The 25,902-nt window shown below is 48.1% G+C and overlaps 1 protein-coding gene across 1 annotated transcript in view; it reads left to right on the plus strand.

Annotated features, from left to right (window-relative positions):
- Window positions 1-5,851: 5,851 nt before the first annotated feature.
- The window catches only part of LOC147095743 (protein CutA homolog), a 55,249-nt gene continuing 35,198 nt past the window's right edge, over window positions 5,852-25,902 (plus strand). Inside the window, exon 1 of the mRNA XM_085973707.1 lies at window positions 5,852-5,884. Coding sequence (XP_085829833.1) covers window positions 5,852-5,884 — 33 coding nt within the window. The remainder of the gene's footprint in view (window positions 5,885-25,902) is intronic.

Here is a 25,902-nt window from a genome sequence, read left to right on the forward strand (position 1 = left end):
GGAGGAAATTAGTTGAAGGTTTTGTATGCAGCGAGTTATTGTGGTCTGGAATGCATTGCCTGAAAGGGCGGTGGAAGCAGATTCAATAATAACTTTCAAAAGGAAATTGAATAAGTACTCGAAGAGGAAAAAAATTGCAGGGCTATGGGGAAAGAGCGGGGGAGTGGGACTAGATGGATAGCTCCTTCAAAGAGCCGGCACAGGCACGATGGGCCAAATGGCCTCCTTCTGCCCTGTAAGATTCTGTGAGGGAAAAATTCGGTTGCTTTGTGCCTCCCATTAGCGCCCTAAGAGGGGCAAAGCAACTAGCGCCCGGGCGCAGCGCCGCCAATGCCTCCCGTGAAATTCAGCGGGAGGTTAGCGACAGTGCTAACAGTTAGCACCCCTCGGCACTGCGCCGTCGATGATGACGTCATCGCCATGCGCAGCGCCCCGCTTGCACCCCGGCCGCGATCTTCGGTAGCGCCCCGACTTACCACCGGACGCTATGTCCGACGGGGTCAGGGGGGCCTACCTGCGGCCGGGGCGGCGCTATTTAAAGGTGAGGTGCTGGGCGGCCATTTTGGTTGATGGCCGCCTGCCAGCACCTGCCTCCGCAGCCATCCCCAGCATCCTGACCCAGCCTCCCCGCGGAGTGCCGGCTGCGCATCATGAGCCCGGCACTTCTCGTGAGTGCCGGGCTCTTTTGCCGCCACTCCGATCCCCAGTGGCCCAGCTGGGTCACGGGTCGCGCTGCGCAAGGCCATTCCCCTTTAAGAAGGGGAGGAAGGCCTGCAGTACCGCGGCACGTAGCGCCGCAATATTCTCTCGCAGCGCCCCAAGAGGGAGGCGGGGCACTTCCAGTAGCGCCCCGCTTCCCTCTTGGGGCGCTACCACTCAATTTCAGCCGCGGAGCACTAATTTTTCCGCCCGGCGAAGTTAGTGCCCCAAAGGGGGCACGACTCAATTTTTCCCCCTGCGATTCTATGAAAGAGCGGGGAAATGAGAAATGTTTTGAGAAGGTTTTTGAAAGCAGGAAGGGGAGGGAGTTATGGAGGGCGATCCAATGGTTAAAAAAGTGTCATCATTGACCAGAAGCTCAACCGGTACAGCCATATCAACACTGTAGCAACAGGAGCAGGGCAGAGGCTGGGTGCTTTGTGATTGGGGGGGTGGGGGGGGTGGCATAGGGGAGGAGAGAAGGGGTACCCTCCTGATCCTTCAAAGCCTCTCCACCATCAACAAGGCTCAAGTCAGGAGTGTGTTGGAATATTCACCTCTCGCCTGGCTGGGTGCAGCTCCAACACTCACGATGTTCAACACCATCCAGGACAGAGCATGTTGCTTGCCGGCAATACTGCCACTGAACTCCATATCCATCCCTTCCACCACTGGTGTACTGTGGCTGCTGTATGTACGATCGACAAGATGCACCACACCAATTCACCAAGGTTACTCCAACAGCACCTCCCTCCCCTGCGACCCCTACCACTGAGAACAAACAAGAGCAGCGATTTTGTGGGAACACCATGACCTCCAAGTTCCACTCTAAGTCACACACCATCCCGACTTGGACACCTATCGGCTGTTCCTTCATCGTCATCGGGTCAAAATCCTGGAACTGCCTACCTAGCAGCAATGTGGCACCACAAAGACTGCAGCAGTTCAAAGAGAAGGCCCACCACCACCTTCTCAGGTTAGCTAAGATTGGGGCAATAAATGCTGGCCTTGCCAGCGAAGCCCATATCCCGAGAACCAAAATGGGGGAGAGAAGAGGATGGGTAACAAGGGTTAGACTGGTGTCATAAGAACATAAAAAATAGGAGCAGGAGTAGGCCATTCGGCCCTTCGAGCCTGCTCCGCTATTCAATGAGATCATGGCTGATCTTCTGCCTCAACTCCATTCACTGGCCCTATCTCCATATCCCTGGATGCCCTTACTAGTCAGAAATCTATCGACTTCTGTTTTGAATATACTCAATGACTGAGCCTCCACAGCCCTCTGGGGTAGAGAATTCCAAAGATTCACCACCCTCTGTGTGAAGAAATTTCTTCTCATCTCAGTCCTGAATGGCCTACCCTTTATCTTGAGGCTGTGGCCCCTGGTTCTAGACTCCCCAGCTAAGGGAAACATTCTCCCAGCATCCACCCTATCATGCCCTGTAATAATTTTGTATGCTTCAATGAGATCCCCTCTCATTCTTCTGAATTCAAGAGAATACAGGCCTAGTTTACTCAATCTGTTCTCATACGACAGTCCCACCATCCCAGGAATCAATCTCGTGAACCTTCGTTGCACTCCCTCTATGGCAAGTATATCCTTCCTTAGGTAAGGAGACCAAAATTGTACACAGTACTCCAGGTGTGGTCTCACCAAGGCCCTATATAATTGGAGTAAGACTTCTTTACTCCTGTACTCAAACCTTCTTGTAATGAAGGCCAGTATACCATTTGCCTTCCTAATGGCTTGCTGCACCTGCACATTCACTTTCAGTGACTCATGTACAAGGTAACCCAGGTCCCTTTGAGCATCTGCATTCCCCAATCTTTCACCATTTAGGAAATACTCTGTCTTTCTGTTTTTTTCTACCAAAGTGGGTAACTTCACATTTATCCACATTATATTCCATCTGCCATGTTCTCGTCCACTCACTGAGCCTGTCGAGATCCCCTTGAAGCCTCTTCGCATCCTCTTTGCAACTGACACTGACACCTAGCTTTGTATCATCAGCAAATTTAGAAATATTACATTTAGTCCCCTCATCCAAATCATTGATATAGATTGTGAATAGCTGCGGCCCAAGCACCGATCCTTGCGGTACCCCACTATTCACAGCCTGCCATCCTGAAAAAGACCCGTTTATCCGTACTCTTTGTTTTCTGTCTGTTAACCAATTCTCAATCCATGCTAGTATATTGCCCCCAATTCCATGTGCCCTAATTTTGTTCACCAACCTCTTGTGTGGGACCTGATCGAAGGCCTTCTGAAAATCCAGATACACCACATCTACCGGTTCCCCTTTGTCTGCTCCACTAGTTACATCCTCAAAGAACTCCAATAGGTTTGTTAAACAGGATTTCCCTTTCATAAATCCATGTTGACTCTGCCCAATCTTACTATTAGTTTCTAAGTGCCCAGTTATTGCATCCTTCATAATAGATTCCAGCATTTTCCCAACTACTGATGTGAGGCTAACAGGTCTGTAGTTCCCTGTTTTCTCTCTCCCTCCTTTCTTAAATAGCGGAGTTACATTTGCTATCCTCCAATCTGCAGGAATCGTTCCAGAATCTATAGAATTTTGGAAGATGACAACCAATGCATCCACTATCCCAATGGCCACCTCTTTCAAAACCCTGTGTCAGAGTTCGAAGGGGCCAAGCAGGGACATCGGACTGAAAGGGGCCACTGAGGAAAAGCGGGGCAAGGCGAGGGTGTGGAGGCATCTGCAGTTGAGGATAAGGATGGGCATATGAAATAAAAACAGACAACGCTGGAAATACTCAGCAGGTCTGGCAGCATCTGTGGAGAGAGAAACAGGGTTAACGTTTCAGCTCGATGACCTTTCGTCAGAACTGGAAAAAGTTAAAGTAACAGGTTTTAAGCAAGTGCAGGGGGCTGGGAAAGGAGGGGGGAGGAAAGAACAAAAGGGAAGGTCTGTGATAGGGTGGAAAGCAGGAGTGATTAACTGACAAAAGAGATGATGGTGCAAGGGACAAGTAAAGAAACAAAAGATGGGTCGAGAAGAGGTGTAAACGGCAACAGCGGATTCATTACCAGCAGCTGCTGGCCGAGAAAATAGGAGCAGTGATTATGATCTGAAATTATTGGACTCAATGTTGAGTCCGCTAGGCTTTCGAATGCCTCATTGAAAGTTGAGCTGCTGTTCCTCGAGCTTCTTGAACAGTGCAGGGGGATTTACATGTGCTCAGAGGAACCAGATGTTCAGGAAGCCGGGGCATTTGAGTGGGTAAGGACACAGGCAGTGCCTCTGTGAATTAGTTGCAACTTACGGAGCATGGAAGCAGAGCGGCATTAGGGAAATCGAGCCATGATGTGATAAAGTCATGCGTAACATCGCCCATCTCCGTCCTTGCCTCAGCTCATCCGCTGCTGAAACCCTCATCCATGCCTCTGTTACCTCTAGAATTGACTATTCCAACGCACTCCTGGCTGGTCTCCCATGTTCTACCCTACATAAACTTGAGGTCATCCAAAATTCGGCTGCCCATGCCCTAACTCGCACCAAGTCCTGTTCGCCCACCACCCCTGTGCTCGTTGACCTATATTGGCTCCCGGTTAAGCAACGCCTCAATTTCAAAATTCTCATCCTTGTTTTCAAATCCCTCCATGACCTCGCCCTTCCCTATCTCTGTAATCTCCTCCAGCCCCATAACCTCCCGAGATATCTGCGCCCCTCAAATTCTGCCCTCTTGAGCATCCGATTATAATTGCTCAACCACTGGTGGCCGTGCCTTCTGTTGCCGAGGCCCTAAGCTCTGGGATTCGCTCCCTAAACCTCTCCACCTCTTTCCTCCTTTAAGACGCTCCTTAAAACCTACCTCATTGACCAAGCTTTTGGTCACCTGCCCTAATTTCTTATGTGGTCGGTGTCAAATTTTTGTCTTATAACACTCCTGTGAAGAGCCTTGGGACTTTTTACTACGTTAAAGGCGCTATATAAATACAAGTTGTTGTTGTTGTAGTATTGGGAGAGGCACATTCCATTCTAAGGCGTTCTGAGCAGAACTCTCAGTTGTACCAAATGAGCGCAGTTTGGTGCTACGGGTCACACCTACTCGTCAGATTATAACCGTCTTGCTTTCGTTTCAATAAGGAACCCCACAGCTCGCAGACAGAGGAGACCATCATTTCATTGGTCTGGGCAGGATTTAAACCCAGGTCGCTGAGGTGAAAGGTCATCATCTAACCTACTACGCCATTCCGTCTCCCTCATACTCAATCTCTCCTTTGCTTCCTGTTTCGCTTTTTCCAATTGCTCCACATTTTCTCTCCATCTGTTGTTGTTTTCCACCATTTTACTCCTGAATCTTGTCGCCTTGGCAACCATACCTTGCCACATTCTCAGTGAAAATGCAGTCCCGGCCTGTTAACTCTCTGCTTCCTTCCACCACATTCACTCACCTCGATAGTCACCGTCTCCCTGTCCAGCACAAACACCTCGCGGCTTCATCGCTTCCACGCTCGGCCTCTGCACATTCGGGGGTGCGGCCAGCGAGAACCACCAACAGTGAGCAATCACGTGACTTTAAACCAAGGGTCACGGCATAGTTGCCCACCAAAAGAGCAAAAGCAAGAGTGAGGGCAAGGGTCAAGGTACGGGTGAGGGTGAAGGGTGAGAATGAGGGTAAAGGTGAGGGTAAGAGTGCGAATGAGGGTAAGGACTGAGGGTGATGGTAAGGGTGAGTGTGGAGGCAAGGATGCGGTGAGTGTGGAGGGTGAGCGTGGAGGCAAGGGTGAGGTGAGTGTGGAGGGTGAGCGTGAAGTTAAGTGTGAGTGTGGAGGTAAGGGTGAAAATGCAGGTACGGGCGAGGTTCAGGGCAATGGTTAGATCATGTCTGAGGATGATGGTAAGGTGAAGGGCGAAGGTGAGGATGATGTGTGAGTGAGAGCGACAGTGAGGGTAAGGGAATCAAGGGATATGGGGATAGGGTGGGAAAGTGGAGATGTGGTATAAGATCAGCCATGATCTTATTGAATGGTGGGGCAGGCACGAGGGGCCGTATGGCCTACTCCTGCTCCTATTGCTTATGTTCTTATTAAAATGAAGGCAAGACTGAGGATAAAGGTGAGGGGGGAAAGGTGAAGGTGAGAATTGGGAGTGAACGTGAGGGCGCGGGCAAGGCTTAGGGTATGGATGAGGCTGAGATTGAGATGAGGGTGATGGTGAGGATGGTGATGCGAGCGGGATGAGGCTGAGGGCAACGGTGAGATGGGGATAGGACGAAGATGAGGGTGAGAGTGAAGATGAGAATAGGGGTGAGGGCAAGAAGAATGCTTAACCTCAGGGTGAAAGAAACAACGAAGATGAGACAGGGACGGAGTTGACAGCGAGGTCGAGCGTGATGAGGTGTTTGAGAACAAGAGTGAGGGTGAGAATGGAGGTGTGGATGAAGACTGGGGTGAGGATATGTAAGTGATGATCAGGGTGAAGGTGAGGATGGGATGGAAGCCCACAAGCTGCGACAAGAGATAAGGCACTGGAAGCAGCTCCACACTGAGTGAGGAGCAATGCCCTCAGCATCTTCCTCGCCCAGCTTCCTCACCCACGATCTCTCCTGGTCCTGTAGAGTGGCTGAGCCTGTTATCTTGGTTCCTCTAATGCTGCTCCCTGACTAGGTCTGAAGAGAGTGGCCAGACAGTGACTCTCCCAATTCTATCTCCCTCGCTGTGGGTACCGACTGCCCTCTCCAAGGTGTCAGCCATGGCTCAGTGGGTAGCACTCTCGCCCCTGAGTCAGAAGGTCGTGGGTTCAAGTGCCACTCCAGGGACTTGAGCACAAAATCTAGGCTGACACTCCCAGTGCAGTACTGAGGGAGCGCTGCATTGTCAGAAGTGCCATCTTTCAGATGAGGCGTTAAGCCGAGACCACGTATGCCCTCTCCAGTGGATGTTAAAGATCCCAATTCTCTGGAGTTTGGGGCTTGAACCCACGACCTTCTTGACTCAGCAACGAAGAGTGCTAACGACTGACAGCAGTCCTCATTGCCGTGAGTTACGTTGTATAAGTGGCCCATGCGAGGGGCTCAGGGAAAGAGGCGACAAATTGGAAAAAAGACACAAGGTGCCGAAATAAGAACAGAAAATGCTAGAAAACACTCAGCAGCACTCGTGGAGAGAGAGAAAGAGAGTTAACGTTTCAGGCCGATAACCTTTCATCAGACCTCCTGTCAGGGAGAACAGAACTGTTACACCTATCAGGAAAGGATGAACAGGCTGGGTCACTTTTCTCTTGTAAAGGGAAGGCTGAGGGGCGATCTAATAGGGGTCTTTAAAATTATGAAAGGTTTTGATAGAGTGGATACAGAGAGAGTGTTTCCACTTGTGGGGAAGAGCAAAATCTAGAGGCCATCAATAGAAGATAGTCACCAAGAAATCCAATAGGGAATTCAGAAGAAACTTCTTTACCCAGAGAGTGGTGAGAATGTGGAACTCGCTGCCACAGGGAGTGGTTGAGGTGAATAGTATAGATACATTTAAGGGGAGGCTGGACAAGCATATGAGGGAGAAGGGATTAGGGAATATGCTGATAAGATGAGATGAAGAGGGAAGGAGGTAGGAGGCTCGTGTGGAGCTTAAACGCCAGTATAGACCAGCCTGGCATGACTGGCCTGTTTCTGTAACTCGATGTAACTCCATGACAACGTAGTCAGGTGGTGTCCCCTCCCTAAAGAAACCAATTGGTTAAGATACCTGGCCTGACAAGAATCTGATTGGTCAGTATTCGTCAGGTGGTGACACCCAACCATACAAGGGAGGGATTGGTCAGTATTCGTGAGGTGGTGCGTGTCTAGAAACCAATTATTCAGGTGGAGACTGTTATTTTACTGGTCAGCATTGGTCAATTGGTGGCCCCTGACCCTCACAAGAAACCAATTGGTCAAGTGGTGACACCTGCCCCTCCCCCCCTCGCCCTAAAGAAACTGAGTGGTCAAGATGGGTCAGGTGCTGCTGCCAAGAGACAGATTGGTCAGCATTACATGTGGTGACACCTGACTCCACAAGAACATGATTGGTCAGTGTTGGTCAGGTGGTGACGCCCAATGTTACAAGAAATGGCCCTCAATTTCAAACTCCGTCCTTGCAGTGGCTGTAAGGAAAGAGCAGACTGTTATTATGCTAGTCTGGTTTGGATTCAAACTCTTGTAAAGGGAAGGCTGAGAGGTGACCTAATAGAGGTCTTTAAAATTATGAAAGGTTTTGATAGAGTGGATACAGAGAGAATGTTTCCACTTGTGGGGAAGAGCAAAACTAGAGGCCATCAATAGGAGATAGTCACCAAGAAATCCAATAGGGAATTCAGAAGCAACTTCTTTACCCAAAGAGTGGTGAGAATGTGGAACTCGCTACCACAGGGCGTGGTTGAAGCGAATAGTATCGATGTATTTAAGGGGAGGCTGGACAAATATAAGAGGGAGAAGGGAATAGAGGGTTATGCTGATAGATTTAGATGAGGGAAGACGGGAGGAGGCTCGAGTGGAGCATAAATGCCGGCATGGACTGGTTGGGCCGAATGGCCTGTTTCTGTGCCGTATATCCTGTGTAATCCGATGTAATTTCTTCAACGTGCTGTTGGGCTGGATTATGCAATGGTTCAGCCTATCGTGAAACAGTTCCGTGTTGGTGTGTCTTTACCAAACCTCACGTACAGTTGCTCCCCACAATCCATCCCCTCAGGCTGGGCAGAAATTAAATGGGTGAAATTATAGACTAGGCTTGTACCCCCTCGAGTTTAGAAGATTAAGGGGTGATCTAATCGAGGTGTTTATGATGATTAAAGGGTTTGATGGGGTAGATAGAAACTATTTCCTCTGGTGGGGGAGTCCAGAACAAGGGGGCATAAATGTAAAATTAGAGCTCGATGGTTTAGGGGTGATGTCAGGAAGCACTTCTTCACACAAAGGGGAGTGGAAATCGGGAACTCTCTCCCTCAAAAAGCTGTCGAGGCTGGGGGTCAATTGAAAATTTCAGGACTGAGATTGATGGATTTTTGTTAGGCGAGGGTATTAAGAGATATGGAGCCAAGGCGGGTAGATGGAGTTAAGCTACAGATCGGCCATGATTTAACTGAATGTAGGAACAGGCTCGAGGGGCTGAGTGGCCTCCTCCTGTTCCTATGCTGCAGCGTCCTGATTAGCTACTCGTTCTAGCCCCGATGGAAAGGGATTTTCTGCCCCCCCCCCACATTCTTCTTCGCCCGTCTTATCTGATTAACTGGACCACGATCTCCCGCTTGACTGTCGAGCCCAAGCCCTGCTGTGTCCAGTCAAAGCCTGCATGTTCCTGGCACCCGGGCTGAGGATCTCTGAGATTGGCGAATCAGGGACCTCCAGCACTTGCAGCGGTTCATCTGGTGCCGGAATCCTGTATGTAGTGAAGAGCACCATCTGGTGTTTAACAGGGAGAACTGCCAGCAATCACATCTCATAAGCCCAATCATTGTCCTAGTACTACTTACAGTACTTACCATTTAGAGAACACCTTTAACATAGTCAGTTGTGGCTCAGTTGGTAGCACAGTCGCCTCTGACTTAAGCAGGTTGTGGGTTCAAGTCCCACTCCAGGGACTTGCGCACATAAAGCTAGCCTGACACTCCAGTGCAGTGCTGAGGGAGCGCTGCACTGTCGGAGGTGCCCTCTTTCGGATGAGATGTTGAACCGAGGCCCTGTCTGGTGGACGTAAAAGATCCCGTGGCATTATTTCGTAAGAGGAGCAGAGGAATTATCCTTGGTGTCCTGGCCAATATTTCTCCCTCAACCAACATCATTAAAACAGATTATCTGGTCATTATCACATTGCTGTTTGTGGGAGCTTGCTGTGTGCAAATTGGCTGCTGCGTTTCCTACATTACAACAGTGGCTGTACTTCATTGGCTGTAAAGTGATTTGAAACGTCCGGTGGTCATGAAAGGCGCTATAGAAATGCAAGTCTTTCTTGGAAAATGGCCCAAGGTGCTTCACAGGAGTGTAATATATGAAAGCTGATACTGGGCCAAAGGAGGGGTGACTCAAACAGGTAGGTTTTAATAAGGTCTGAAGGAAAAGAAAAAAGAAAGACTTGCATTTATATAGCGCCTTACAGCCAATGAAGTACTTTTAAAGCGTAGTCACTGTTGTAATGTAGGAAACGCGGCAGACATTTTGCACACAGCAAGATCCCAGAAACAAAAATGTAATAATGACCAGATCATCTGTTTTAGTGATGTTGATTAAGAGATAAGTATTAGCCAGGACATTGGGGAGAATTCCCTTGCTCTTCTTCTAAATAATGTCATGGGATCGTTTACGTCCACCTGAGAGATCAGACGGGGCCTCGGTTTAACGTCTCATCCAAAAGATGGCACCTCCGACAGTGCAGCACTCCCTCAGCACTGCACTGGAGTGTCAGCCTAGATTTTTGTGCTCAAGTCCCTGGAGCACGACCTGAACCCACAACCTTCTGACTCAGAGGCGAGAGTGCTACCCACTGAGCCACTGGCTGACACTAAAGGAGGAGAGGTTTAGGTCCTTGGCAACTGAAGGCACGGCCATCGATGGTGAGGCGAACAAAGTGGGGCATGCATAAGAGGCCAGAGTTGGAGGAACGCAGAGATCTCGGAGGGTTGAGAACTGGAAGAGGTTGGAAGGATTTGACACAGACTTTCCCCTCCCTGTCTCTGGAACCTCCTCCAGCCCTACAACCCTCTGAGATCTCAGCATTCAACACCACTTTTCTGCTGCCTTTCCCGTTCAAACGTCTCAAAGGTATTTTACAGATATTTCACATTGTTAGGCGTCGCTCAGTACCATGATTTGCTTACATAACACTTTCAAACAGAAATGAATTGAAAGAAAACAAAGATTTGCATTCGTATAGCACCTCAAGATCGTCACTAGTAGCCGTTCAAGAAGGCGGCTCACCACCACCTTCTCGAGGGCAATTAGGGATGGGCAATAAATGCTGGCCTTGCCAGCGACGCCCACATCCCGTGAATGAATACATTTTTAAAAATCCAATAGGGAATTCAGGAGGAACTTCAGGAGAATGGTTAGAATGTGGAACTCACTACCACAAGGAGCAGTTGAGGTGAAAAGCACAGATGCATTTAAGGGGAAGTTAGATAAGTACATGAGGGAGAATGGAATAGGCTATGTTGATAGGGTGAGATGAAGAGGGGTGGGAGGAGATGCGTGTGGAGCTTAAATGCCAGCATGGACCAGTTGGGCCGAATGGCCTGTTTCTGTGCTGTAAGTTCAATGCACTAGCCTGTGATTATCGAGCCCCAAAACTCCCATGAGCAGCACCGTGAGGGATGGGCTTGTAACAGCAGCCGACACAGCAAGATCATAGTTTAAAAAGCCACCTGTCCCCAGACGTTCCCTTTCCTCCTGAAACCTCCCCAACAAGATCCCAAGGCCGTGCGTTTAACAGCAAAGTGAGGAAATATTCAGCTCCCATTCCCTGGCGAACTCTGCCGCTCGCGTCTGAGCTGCTCGCCACACCTCAGCATGCACACGCAGGCACGCTGGCGGAACAGGCTGCATTCCTCTCACAATGCAAAGTGCTTTCAAAGCAAATCCGAGGGTGAAGAAAAACATACATTAAGAAGGGCCACATTCCACATATATTTGCATATATTTCCATGCATTAGCATAACTCTCCCATCACTTTGACAACACAGCCAACGATCAAGTTTTCATGTCATTTGTGTACAAGCAGCACATGGACTTTGAATGCTTGGTCTTTCAGAGACGTGAGAAGGTCTTTTATATAACTACTCTGCTGCCTGTGTCCTAACTCGCACCCAGTCCCGTTCACCCATCACCCCCTGTGCTCGCTGACCTACATTGGCTCCCGATCCAGCAATGCCTCGATTTTAAATTTCTCATCCTTTTTTTTCAAATCCCTCCATGGCCTCGCCCCTTCCTATCTCGGTAATCTCCTTCAGCCCTTACAACCCCTCCGAGATATCTGCGCTCCTCCAATTCTGCCCTCTTAAGCATCCCGGATTTTAATCGCTCAACCATTGGCGGCCGTGCCTTCAGCCGCCTGGGCCCGAAACTCTGGCATTCCCTCCCTAAACCTCTTCGCCTCTCTACCTCTCCTTCCTCCTTTACGATGTTGCTTAACATCCACCTCTTTGACCGAATTTTGGGTCACCAGTCCTCATAACTCCTTAGGTGGCTCGGTGTCAATTTATTTCTGATAACGCTCCCGCGAAGGTCGTTGGGATGTTTCACTATGTTAAAGGCGCTATATGAATGCAAGTTGTTATTGTAGTCGATCTCCTGCAACCTTTGGGTGAAGCGAATTTAGAGGGCGGGGGGTAATTGTACCAGGGCATGCACATGTAATTCAGCCCCCAGTTTAAAGTCATACATTCTGTCCTTATTTTAATATAATACGTTGATTTGATATTATTTATAGTTAAATAGAAATCTCAGGACAATTTGGGAGGTAGAGTAGGTTGGCACCTCAAAGCTTTTCTGCAGTATAGGCTGAGGAGCTGGTTGACAGAACTGAGGCGCAACAGCATCAGGCATACCGAAAAATGAGGTGTCAACCTGGTGAGGCTACAACACAGGACTACTTGCATGCCAAACAACGGAAGCAACATGTGATAGACAGAGCTAAGCGATCTCACAACCATCGGATCAAATCAAAGCTCTGCAGTCCTGCCACATCCAGTCGTGAGTGGTGGTGGACAATTAAACAGTTAACAGGAGGAGGAGGCTCCAAAAATATCCCCATCCTCAATGATGGTGGAGCCCAGCACGTGAGTGCAAAAGACAAGGCTGAAGCATTTGCAACTATCTTCAGCCAGAAGTGCCGAGTGGATGATCCATCTCGGCCTCCTCCTGAGGTCCCCAGCATCACAGATGCCAGTCTTCGGCCCATTCAATTCACTCCACATGATGTCAAGAAACGGCTGAAGACACTGGATACTGCAAAGGCTATGGGCCCTGACAACATTCCGGCAATAGTACTGAAGACTTGTGCTCCAGAACTAGCTGCGCCCCTAGCCAAGCTGTTTCAGTACAGCTACAACACTGGCATCTACCCGGCAATGTGGAAAATTGCCCAAGTATGTCCTGTCTACAAAAAGCAGGACAAATCCGACCCGGCCAATTACCGTCCCATCAGTCTACTCTCAATCATCAGCAAAGTGATGGAAGGTGTCGTCGACAGTGCTATCAAGCGGCACTTACTCAGCAATAACCTGCTAACTGACGCCCAGTTTGGGTTCCGCCAGGGCCACTCAGTTCCTGACTTCATTACAGCCTTGGTCCAAACATGGACAAAAGAGCTGAACTCAAGAGGTGAGGTGAGAGTGACTGCCCTTGACATCAAGGCAGCATTTGATCGAGTGTGGCATCAAGGAGCCCTAGCAAAACTGAAGTCAATGGGAATCAAGGGGAAAACTCTCCATTGGTTGGAATCATACCTAGCACAAAGGAAGTTGGCTGTGGTTGTTGGAGGTCATTCATCTCAATCACATGACATCATTGCAGGAGTTCCTCAGGGCAGTGTCCTAGGCCCAACCATCTTCAGCTGTTTCATCAATGACCTTCCCTCCATCATAAGGTCAGAAGTGGGGATGTTCGCTGATGATTGCACACTGTTCAGCACCATTCGAGACTCGTCAGATACTGATGCAGTCCGTGTCTATATGCAGCAAGACCTGGACAACATTCAGACTTGGGCTGACAAGTGGCAAGTAACATTCGCACCACACAAGTGCCAGGCAATGACCATCTCCAACAAGCGAGACTCTAACCATCTCCCCTTGACATTCAATGGCATTACCATCGCTGAATCCCCCACTATCAACATCCTGGGGGTTACCATTGATCAGAAACTGAACTGGACCAGCCATATAAATACTGTGGCTACAAGAGCAGGCCAGAGACTGGGAATTCTGCGGCGAGTGTCTCACCTCCTGACTCCCCAAAGCCTTTCCACCATCTACAAGGCACAAGTCAGGAGTGTGATGGAATACTCTCCACTTGCCTGGATGAGTGCAGCTCCAACAACACTCAAGAAGCTCGACACCATTCGGGATAAAGCAGCCCACTTGATTAGCACTCCATCCACCACCACCTTCAACATTTACTCCCTCCACCACCGGTGCACTGTGGCTGCAGTGTGTACCATCTACAAGATGCACTGCAGCAACTCGCCAAAGCTCCTTCAACAGCACCTTCCAAACCCGCGACCTCTACCACTTAGAAGGACAAGGGCAGCAGACGCATGGGAACATCACCACCTACAAGTTCCCCTCCAAGCCACACACCATCCTGACTTGGACCTGTATCGCCGTTCCTTCACTGTCGCTGGGCCAAAATCCTGGAACTCCCTTCCTAACAGCATTGTGGGTGTACCTACACCATATGGACTGCAGTGGTTCAAGAAGGCGGCTCACCACCATCTTCTCAAGGGCAATTAGGGATGGGCACTAAATGCAGGCCTAGCCAGCCAGCGACGCCCACATCCCATCAATGAATAAATTTTTTAAAAGCATCACCAATGGCGGGGGGCATAATTACAGCGTGACCAGTTGACATAGGAAGTTTCCATTATAAATGTGAACAGAGGAATTTATAATGGAAAAAGTTGACACAAATGTGTGAGAGAAATGTGGAACTGTGTGGAAATGTGGAAATCATTCTCGTAAATCTTTTCTGTACCCTCTCTAAGGCCTTCACATCCTTCCTAAAGTGCGGTGTCTAGAATTGGACGCAATACTCCAGTTGAGGCCGAACCAGTATTTTATACAGGTTCATAATTTCCATGCTTTTGTACTCTATACCTCTATTCATGAAGCCCAGGATTCCATATGCTTTTTAACTGCTTTCTCAACCTGCCCTGCCACCTTCAACAATTTGTGCACATATACCCCTAGCTCTCTCTGTTCAGGCACCCCCTTTAGGATTATACCCTTTAGTTTATATGTCCTCTCCTCATTCTTTCTACCAACTTCGCACTTTTCTGCGTTAAATTTCATGTGCCACGTGTCCGCCCATTCCACCAGCCTGTCTATGTCCTCTTGAAGTCTATCACTCTCCTCCTCACTGTTCACCATACTTCCTAGTTTTGTGTCATCTGAAAATTTTGAAATTGTGCCCTGTACACCCACATCCAAGTCATTAATATATATCAAGAAAAGCAGTGGTCCTAGAACCGACCCTGGGGAACATCACTGTATGCCTTCCTCCAGTCCGAAAAAACAACAATTCACCACTACTCTCTGTTTCCTGTCACTTAGCCAATTTCGTATCCATGCTGCCACTGACCATTTTATTCCATGGGCTTCAAAATTACACAGAAACATAGAAGATAGGAGCAGGAGTAGGCTATTCGGCCCCTCGAGCCTGCTCTGCCATTCAATGCGATCATGGCTGATCATTCAAATTCAGTACCCTGCCCCTGCTTTCGCCCCATATCCCTTGATCCCCTTAGCCTTAAGAAATATATCTAACTCCTTCTTGAATATATTTAATGAATTGGCCTTGTAGAGAATTCCACAGGTTCACCACTCTCTGGGTGAAGAAATTCCTCCTCATCTCAGTCCTAAATGGCTTACCCCTTATCTTTAGACTGTGACCCCTGGTTCTGGACTCCCCCGCCATCGGGAACAGCCTTCCTGCATCTAGTCTGTCTAGTCCTGTTAGAATTTTAAAAGTTTCAATGAGATCCCCTCTCATTCTTCTAAACTCGAGCGAATATAAGCCTAATCGACCCACTCTCTCTTCATACGTCATGCCTGCCATCCCAGGTATCAGTCTGGTGAATCTTCGCTGCACTCCCTCCATGGCAAGAACATCCTTCCTCAGATAAGGCGGCCAAAACTGCACACAATACTCAAGGTGTGGTCTCACCAAGGCCCTGTACAACTGCAGCAAGACATCCTTGCTCCTGTACTCGAAACCTCTCGCTATGAAGGCCAGCATACCATTTGCCTTCTTAACCGCCTGCCGCACCTGCATGCTCACCTTCAGTGACAGGTGCACGAGGACACCCAGGTCTCGTTGCACTTCCCCTTTTCACAATCTATTGCCATTCAGATAATAATCTGCCTTCCTGTTTTTGCCTCCAAAGTGGATAACCTCGCATTTATCCACATTACACTGTATCTGCCATGCATCTGCCCAATCGCCCAACCTGTCCCAATCGTACTGGAGTTTCTCTGCATCCTCCTCGCAGCACACACGCCCACCCAGCTTTGTGTCGTCTGCAAACTTGGAGATATTACATCTAGTTCCCTCATCTAGATCATTAATATATATTGTGAATAACTGGGGTCCTAGCACCGATCCCTGCGGTACCCCACTAGTCACTGCCTTCCACTCGGAAAAAGACCCGTTTATTCCAACTCTTTGCTTCCTGTCTGCCAACCAGTTTTCTATCCAAGTCAGTACCTTACCCCAATCCCATGTGCTAGTCTCTTATGCTGGACCTTATCGAAAGCCTTCTGAAAGTCCAAATACACCACATCCACTGGTTCTCCCTTATCTATTCTACTGGTTACATCCTCAAAAAATTCCAGGAGATTAGTCAAGCATGATTTACCTTTTGTAAATCCATGTTGACTTTGTCCGACCCTGTCACTGTTTTCCAAGTGCTCTGCTATTACATCTTTTATAATGGACTCTAGCATTTTCCCCACTACCGATGTCAGGCTTACCGGTCTACAATTCCTTGTTTTTTCTCTACCACCTTTTTTAAATAGTGGGGTTACATTAGCTACCCTCCAATCCATGGGAACTGTTCCAGAGTCTATAGAATTTTGGAAGATGACCAGCAATGCATCTACTACTTCTAGGCCCACTTCCTTAAGTACCATAGGATGTAGATTATCAGGCCCTGGGGATTTATCGGCCTTCAATCCCGTCAATTTCCCTAACACCATTTCCCTACAAATACTGATTTCATTCAGTTCCTCCCTCTTATTAGACCCTATGTTCCCCGACATCTCTGGGAGTTTATTTGTGTCCTCCTTTGTGAAGACAGAAGCAAAGTATGTATTTAATTGGTCAGCCATCTCTTTGTTCCCCATTATAAATTCCCCTGATTCTGACTGCAAGGGACATACGCTTGACTTTACCAATCTTTTTCTCTTCACTTATCTATAGAAGCTTTTACAGTCAGTTTTTATGTTCCCTGCCAGCCTACTCTCATACACTATTTTCCCCCTCTTAATTAATCCCTTTGTCCTCCTTTGCTGAATCCTAAACTGCTCCCAATCCTCAGGTTTGCTGCTTTTTCTGGCCAATTTATATGTCCTCTCCTTGGATCTTATGCTATCCTTAATTTCCCTTGTTAGCCAATGTTGAGTCACCTTTTTGTTTTATTTTTATGCCAAACAGGGATGAACAAATTCTGTAGTTCATCCATGCGATCTTTAAATGTTTGCCATTGTCTATTCACCGTCAACCCTTTAAGTAACATTCCCCAATCCATCCTAGCCAACTCGCGCCTCATACCATCATAGTTTCCTTTATTTAAATTCAGTACCCAAGTCTCTGAATCAACTACTTCACTCTCCATTTTAATGAAGAATTCTATCATATTATGATCGCTCCTCCCCCAAGGGGAATTGCACAACAAGATTGCTAATTAATCCTTTCTCATTACATAATACCCAGTCTAAGATGGCCTGATCTCTAGTTGGTTCCTCGACATACTGGTCCAGGAAACCATCCCGTATACACTCTAGGAATTCCTCTTCCACAGTATTGTTACTAATTTGGTTAGACCAATCTATATGTAGATTAAAGTCACCCATGATAACTGCTGTGCCCTTATTGCACGCATCTCTAATTTCCCATTTAATGCCATCCCCAACCTCAGCATTAATGTTTGGGGGTCTGTATACAACTCCCACTAATGTTTTCTGCCCCTTGGAATGACTCAGCTCTACCCATACAGATTCCACATCATTAGAGCTAATATCCTTCCTTACTATTGTGTTAATCTCCTCTTTAACCAGCAATGCTACCCCACCGCCTTTTCCTTTTTGCCTGTCCTTCCTGAATATTGAATGCCCCTGGATGTTGAATTCCCAGCCTTGGTCACCCTGGAGCCATGTCTCCGTAATCCCAATTATATCATATCCAGTCAGTGCTGGGTCCCCAACTCTTTACAATCTATATTAATGATTTGGAGGAGGGGACCGAGTGTAACATATCAAAGTTTGCAGATGATACAAAGATGGGAGGGAAAGTAGTGAGTGAGGAGGACATAAAAAACCTGCAAAGGGACATAGACAGGCTAAGTAAGTGGGCAGAGATTTGGCAGATGGAATACAATACTGGAAAGTGTGAGGTTATGCACTTTGGCAGGAAAAATTATAGAGCAAGTTATTATCTTAATGGCAAGAAACTGGAAAGTACTGTAGTACAAAGGGATCTGGGGGTCCTGGTGCATGAAACTCAAAAAGTTAGTATGCAGGTGCAGCAAGTGATCAAGAAGGCCAATGGAATGTTGGCTTTTATTGCTAGGGGTATAGAATATAAAAATAGGGAGGTATTGCTGCAGTTGTACAAGGTATTGGTGAGACCGCACCTGGAATACTGCATACAGTTTTGGTGTCCATACTTAAGAAAAGACATACTTGCTCTCGAGTCAGTACAAAGAAGGTTCACTCGGTTAATCCCGGGGATGAGGGGGTGGACATATGAGGAGAGGTTGAGTAGATTGGGACTCTACTTATTGGAGTTCAGAAGAATGAGAGGCGATCTTATTGAAACATATAAAATTGTGAAGGGGCTTGATCGGGTGGATGCGGTGAGGATGTTCCCAATGATGGGTGAAACTAGAACTAGGGGGCATAGTCTTAGAATAAGGGGCTGCTCTTTCAAAACTGAGATGAGGAGAAATTTCTTCACTCAGAGGGTAGTAAGTCTGTGGAATTTGCTGCCCCAGAAAGCTGTGGAAGCTACATCATTAAATAAATTTAAAACAGAAATAGACAGTTTCCTAGAAGTAAAGGGAATTAGGGGTTATGGGGAACCGGCAGGAAATTGGACATGAGTCTAGGTTCGGAACGGTCTTGGCCCTGTGGGTAGCAGAGCGGGCCCAGGGGCCATGTAGCCTGGTCCTGCTCCTACTTCTTGTGTTCTAATTCTGTGTTAGATTTCAGGAGATGGTTCTATTCACAGGGATTAGTGGAGACATCGAATAGGCTGCCAGCTAGGTGTCCTTCAAGAGTAAATTGGGCCTGTTCCTGGCTGGGGTGGAGATCACCTTTTATAGAAGGTAAGTACTGTAGGAAATACAGGGACAGAGTGATCTCCTGGACGTGTTTCGATCGCCTAGATGGGTCGGAGAGGAATTTCCCAGATTTTTTCTCCCAAATTGGCCATTGGGTTTTTTAGCTGGTTTTTCGCCTCTCCCGGGAGATCACATGGGTTCGGGTGGGATGGAGAGTGACAGTAGATTTGAGGTTAGGATCAGATCAGCCATGATCTTATTCAATGGTGGAGCAGGCTCATGGGGCCAATTGGCCTACTCCTGCTCCTATTTCTTATGTTCTTATGTACATCTATTTGCGCAGCTAATTCATCCACCTTATTACGAATGCTCCTCGCATTAAGACACAAAGCCTTCAGGCTTGTTTTTTTAACACTCGTAGACCTTTTAGAATTATTGTTTACTGCGGCCATGTTTGATTTACACCCTTGATTTCTCTGACTTCCACTTTTGCTTTTCTCCTTCCTGTCTTTTGCTTCTATCCTTGCTTCCCTTTCCTCTGTCTCCCTGCACAGGTTCCCAACCCCCTGCAATTTTAGTTTAAACCCTCCCCAACAGCACTAGCAAACACTCCCCCTAGGACATCGGTCCAGCCCAGGTGCAAACCGTCAAGTTTGTACTGGTCCCACCTCCCCCAGAACCGGTTCCAATGTCCCAGGAATTTTAATCCCTCCCCCTTGCACCATTCTTCTAGCCACGTATTCATCTGAAATATCCTTCTATTTCTACTCTGACTAGCACGTGGCACTGGTAGCAATCCTGAGATCACTACCTTTGAGGTCCTATTTTTTAATTTACCTCCTAACTCCCTATATTCAGCTTTTAGGACCTCATCCCACTTTTTACCAATATCGTTGGTACCAATATGCACCACGATAACTGGCTGTTCACCCTCCCCCTCCAGAATGCCCTGCAGCCGCTCCGAGACATCCTTGACCCTTGCACCAGGGAGGCAACATACCATCCTGGAGTCTCGGTTGCGGCCGCAGAAACGCCTATCTATTCCCCTTACAATAGAATCCCCTATCAGTATAGCTCACTCGCTCTTTTTCCTCCCATCCCGTGCAGCAGAACCGCCCATGGTGCCAGGAAGTTGGTTGCTGCTGCCTTCCCCTGATAAGCCATCCTCCCCAACAATATCCAAAGCGGTATATCTGTTTGAGAGGGGGATGGCCACAGGGGACCCCTGCACTACCTGCCTGCGCCTACTACTCTGCCTGGTGGTCACCCATTCCCTTCCTGCCTGTGCAGCCTTTACCTGCGGTGTGACCAACTGATTAAATGTGGTATCCACGACGTCCTCAGCATCGTGAATGCTCCAGTATGTATCCATTCACAGCTCCAGCGCCGCAATGCGGTCTGCCAGTAGCTGCAGCTGGATACACTTCCCGCACACATGGGCGTCAGGGACACAGGAAGTGTCCCTATTTCCGACATAGTGCAGGAGGAGTATGCCACGGGGCCGAGCTTTGCTGCCATGACTTACCCTTTAATTAATTTAACTTAAATCGATACCACCAATTATACTACAATTAAATGATATACTCAAGGGCCCTTGATTCTTAGCACTCCCCGCTACAAAACAGAGACCTGAGAAACTATAACCACAAAATTAAGACCTTCTAAACTTTATAAACTATGAACCTTAACTGTCAAACTATAGAGTAGTATAAATACTCACCCAATCAGCTGCTTCCTCTTGCCCGTGTCACGTTTTGAATCATGACGTGGCTCTGGAACGCCGCCGCTGGTTTGCGAGATTGGTAAGCCTATGAAAAAAAGCCTGTGAAAGTGAGTTTAAATAGTCACTGAGTCTCCGCTCTCACCGCTCCCAACAATGGCCTATGAAAAAAAAGCCTGCGAAAGTGAGTTTAAATACTCACTGAACCTCCGCTCTCACCGCTCCCGACACCAGCCTGTGAAAGAAAGCCCGCGAAAGTGTGTTTAAATACTCACTGAACCTCTGCTCTCACCGCTCCCGACAATGGGCTGCTGGCAAGCCTATTATGTGGCATTTTTTGTTGAACGCCTTTTGGACATCCGTGTACACCATGTCAACCGTATCACCCTCATCAACCCTCTCTGTAACTGTTGTGTATGTATCTTTAAGGGAATAACTGGTCTCAGACTGCAGTACCGGCAGTGACCACCTCTGTATAAAAGGCCCTAGCAGGCTTCTGTAGATTCAGTTTCCAGGTTGTCTCCATTCAGTAAAGACTTGTTATAATCAACTCCTGCAGTCCGTGTCTCAATTATACACGGACATAATACTGGCAACGAGTAAGAAACGAACTTACCTGCAACTCGGCAGCACCTCAGACGACGTTGTTGAAGGTCGAAGCCAGAAGAAAGAAAAAAAATAATAATCCAAAGAAACTCGAGAAACGGGCGTCGACCGTGGGCAACCGCCCTCCAAATCATCGAATTGAAAAATGCAGGAGAGACTGTCGAGAGCCAGGCTTGGTCTCCAGTCTGTGGTTTCCCAGCTAATCAGGCTGGTGGCAGGTAGTGCACTGATCCTTCCTGGGCTGCGGCGGGCTAGAGCTCGATCGGGTGGCTCTGCAACGGGGCCGGGCAGCGAGTCGGAAAGCAAAGAGAGAGAGAGAGAGGGTGGAGCACACAGGGCGTGGCCGGTGCTTCGCAGCCGGGCAGCGTTCGGACCTAAGAAGAGGGAGGGAAGTGTCCCAGAGGGTCCGCTCCACGACGGGAACAGTTCTTCAATTAACGGAGCAAATATTGAAGTGCGATAGAAAAATAAAAATACCGCAGAGAGCGGCGTTGGCAGTAGCGATCGGGGAGGCGCGAAGACCATAGGGTGTCGCCATTACAGGATAGTAAAATAAATATAATCGCCAGCAACAGCGTTGGCAGCAGCAGCAGCGGCAGGAAAGCGCGGGAGGCGCCATCTTAACTCGGCGGGGAAGAAGGAAAAGCGCGGGAGGCGCCATTTTGATCCATCGGGGACGAAGGCAAAGCGCGGGAGGCACCATCTTAGATTTTCAAGATGCCAAAGACTGGCGATATCACTGCCTTCGATAATGCAATAGAAGACTGGACCACGTATGTGGAAAGAGTCGAGGTATATTGCGAGGCAAACGAAATAGCCGATGAGAAAAAGGCATCGGTATTGCTTAATTTAATGGGCGCAAGAACGTACGGCCTATTGCGGGACCAGATTACTCCAGCCAAACCGAAGGCGAAGAGTTTTAACGAAATTGTTGCTATCCTACAGGAACACCTAAATCCTACACCGCTGCTGATAGCAGAAAGATTTAAATTCCACAGGAGAAATCAGCATAAAAATGAGAGCAATGCTGATTACCTTACGGAACTACGCAAGCTATCAAAGCACTGCCAGTTCGGAGCAGGACTGGCAGATACCTTACGGGACAAATTTGTCTGTGGACTCCTGAGTGAAGGAACCCAGAAGAGGTTACTCTCAGAGAACGAGCTGACGCTAGATAAGGCTTTCAGCGTGGCAGTATCGTACGAAGCAGCAGCAAGGGGAGCTGCGGAAATACAACAAAAGCCATAGGAATACGGCACCCACGAAATGACATGGGGATTTGCAAAATGTTATCGCTGCGCCAGAACAAACCATGACCAGAAGGACTGCTGGTCCAAGGACAAAATATGCAGGCAATGCGGAAAGATGGGACACATTGCACGAGTTTGCAGGTCTGGGAAGAAGACCAACGACAACAAAAAGGCTACTAAGGAACCGTACAGGAAAGTACAAAAGATGACGGACAGTAGTTCCGAAGACCAGATGAGCGATAGTGAATCCGGGAACAAGAGACTAAGCTGTCTCAAACTTCACAACGTAATCGCAAAAGAGGATCACTGAACCATTTGGGTCACCCTCACGATAGCAGAGTCCCAAGTCAAAATGGAATTGGATACAGGATCAGCTCTAACCGTCATGAATCGACGAGACTACGAGCGGCTATTCTCACACATACCCTTGAGAGAGACATCCATTGTCTTGAGGACGTATACGGGGCAAAAAGTATACCCCAGAGGAAAAATAAGGGTGCCTGTTGAATACAACGGCAAGAAAATACGGAAATTGTATCTCTACATTCTGCAAGATGGTGGACCACCATTATTGGGACGTGAATGGATCAGAAAGATAAGTTTAGACTGGCACTCCATTCAGGCACTGACGGTGGCTGGTAAAAAGGATGACGACGTCACTCCTGGACGATTGTCAACAATCTTAGCTGACGCCAAAGAGGTATTTCAACAAGAACTGGGCACTCTTAAAGGTGTAACCGCCTCGATAAAAATAGAGGAGAATGCAATTCCCAAGTTTTTCAAAGCAAGACCGGTACCATATGCAATTCGCCCAGCCGTCGAGGCAGAGCTGGAGAATCTGGATAATACAGGCGTGTTATCTAAGGTAGACTGGAGCGAGTGGGCGACACCCATCGTTCCTGTCATGAAGAAAACGTTAAACAATAAGTCTGAGGAGCCAAGGAAGGTTCGCATCTGTGGGGACTTCAAGGTGACTGTGAACCCAGTCCTTCACACAGTACAATATCCTCTTCCAAGGACAGAAGATATCTTCGCCTCACTATCTGGAGGGAAGCGTTTTACAAAAATGGACCTAGCAGAAGCATATTTGCAGATGGAGGTTGAAGAATCCTCTAGGAAGTATCTCACGATAAACACTCACAAAGGTCTTTACCAGTATGATCGACTGGTATTCAGAGTAGCATCAGCTCCGGAAATATGGCAAAGAGCGATGGAACAAGTCCTGCAAGGGATTCCGGGGACTCAGTGTTACTTGGACGACATCCTAGTGACAGGTGAAGATGACAGTGAACACCTTGCCAACCTAGAGCAGGTGCTCACTAGACTACGTGAACATGGGCTACGAGCCAATCGCCCTAAGTGCGAGTTTTTAAAGAAACAGATATCGTATTGTGGCCACGTGATTGATGAAGAGGGGTTGCATTAGTCCCCTGACAAAATTGAAGCGGTAGTTAAGGCTCCAGCGCCTGAAAATGTGTCGCAACTGAGGTCATTCCTCGGATTGGTGAATTACTACCATAAGTTTTTGCCGAATTTGTCCACAATTCTGCATCCACTGAACGCCCGATTACGAACGGGAGTAGCGTGGAAATGGAGCGATGAATGTAAGCGGGTCTTTCAGAAGAGTAAGGACCTAATCACGTCAAGAGAAGTATTGGCTCACTACAACCCATCACTACCGTAAGACTGGCGTGTGATGCGTCTCCCTACGGTGTTGGGGCGGTACTGTCACATAAATTCCTTGATGGTTCAGAGAGGCCGATAGCTTTTGCGTCACGCTCATTAACTTCAGCTGAGCGTAACTATGCCCAGATTGACAGAGAGGCCCTCAGCCTGGTGTGGGGGGTGAAGAAGTTCAATCACTACCTGCACGGTCAGAAATTTACTCTACTAACTGATCATCAACCTCTCGTCTCCATTTTCAACCCTCAGAAGGGCGTACCGATAATGACGGCACAACGGCTACAGAGGTGGTCCCTTTCCCTAGGGGCACACCAATATGACATCGAGTACAAAGGAACTAAACAGCATGGAAATGCTAATGGATTGTCGTGCCTACCGTTGCTGACAGTGGAAGAAGAACTGGCAGTGGATCCAGTGGAGTTATTCCACTCGACTATAGTCGAATGTCTCCCTGTGACGAATGCAAACATAGAAAAGGAAACACGAAATGACCCGACACTCTCCTGGGTCTATGATTTAACGGTGAAGGGATGCCCAGCACATGGCGAACCACTGCTGCCAGCATTCTCGCCGAGAAGAGAACAGCTGTCAGTGTGCAGAGGAACCTTGATGTGTGGATCCAGAGTAGTAATTCCACCCAAATTGAAGGATAGAGTGCTCAATGAGCTTCATGAGGGTCATCTGGGAGGGGTAAAGATGAAGAACTTAGCCAGAGCATTTGTGTGGTGGCCGGGAATCGATAGAGAAATCGAAGAGATGACCAAGAGCTGTACAGGATGCCAGAAGGTCCAAAACGCCCCACCACAAGCCCCTCTACATCCATGGGAGTGGCCCTCATCTCCATGGCAAAGGGTGCACATTGATTTTGCTAGTCCCTTTATGGACTCGATGTTTTTAATTGCGGTGGATGCACATTCAAAGTGGCCAGAGGTAATAAAAATGTCCTCAACCACCACAGAAAAAACTATCAGTCTTACGAACCATATTCGCCAGGAATGGGCTGCCTGAACAGATTTGCTCTGACAATGGACCACAGTTTGTGTCTGAAGAGTTCCGGAGGTTCTTAAAGAACAATGGTGTTAAGCATTACACATCCGCCCATATCATCCAGCCACTAATGGATTAGCCGAGAGGTTTGTTCAAACATTCAAGAAGGGATGGATGGGCGGCGCAGACACGATGGGCCGAAGGGCATCTTTCTGTGCTGTAAAACTCTATGACTCTATGACTCTAAGGCTATCAAGGCAATGTGTAATGAAGATATACCCCTACAACACAAGGTGGATAACTTCTTGTTTGCCTACCGGAATGCGACACATGCGGTTACCAACCAAACTCCAGCCATGATGTTCTTCAATCGAAGACTACGATGCCGCTTGGATTTGGTTAAGCCAAATGTCAGGAGAGATGTGGAGAACAGGCAGTTTCAGAATATGAATGAAAGGCCGACCAGGAGTTTTAAGATAGGTCAACCAGTTTTGGCCCGGGACTACCGCACAGAGAAATGGCAGCCAGGAACGATCTGTACACGGCAAGGACCTCTAATGTATACTGTGGACGTTGGAGAGAGCATTGTAAGACGCCATGCTGACCAGATTCTAGAGCCACTGGAAAACGTCAACTCCACACCACGATCTGATACACCTGGCGATGAAGCCGAAGTACCAATTGCATCTACCGCAGAATCGGTGATATTGGAAGCAGACGAACCAAACAACGACATTGATCCCGAC

This window comes from Somniosus microcephalus, unplaced genomic scaffold (genome assembly GCF_052327205.1).
Source record: "Somniosus microcephalus isolate GS21.2 unplaced genomic scaffold, FLI_Smic_1.0 unresolved_chr1, whole genome shotgun sequence".
Classification (NCBI taxonomy): domain Eukaryota; kingdom Metazoa; phylum Chordata; class Chondrichthyes; order Squaliformes; family Somniosidae; genus Somniosus; species Somniosus microcephalus.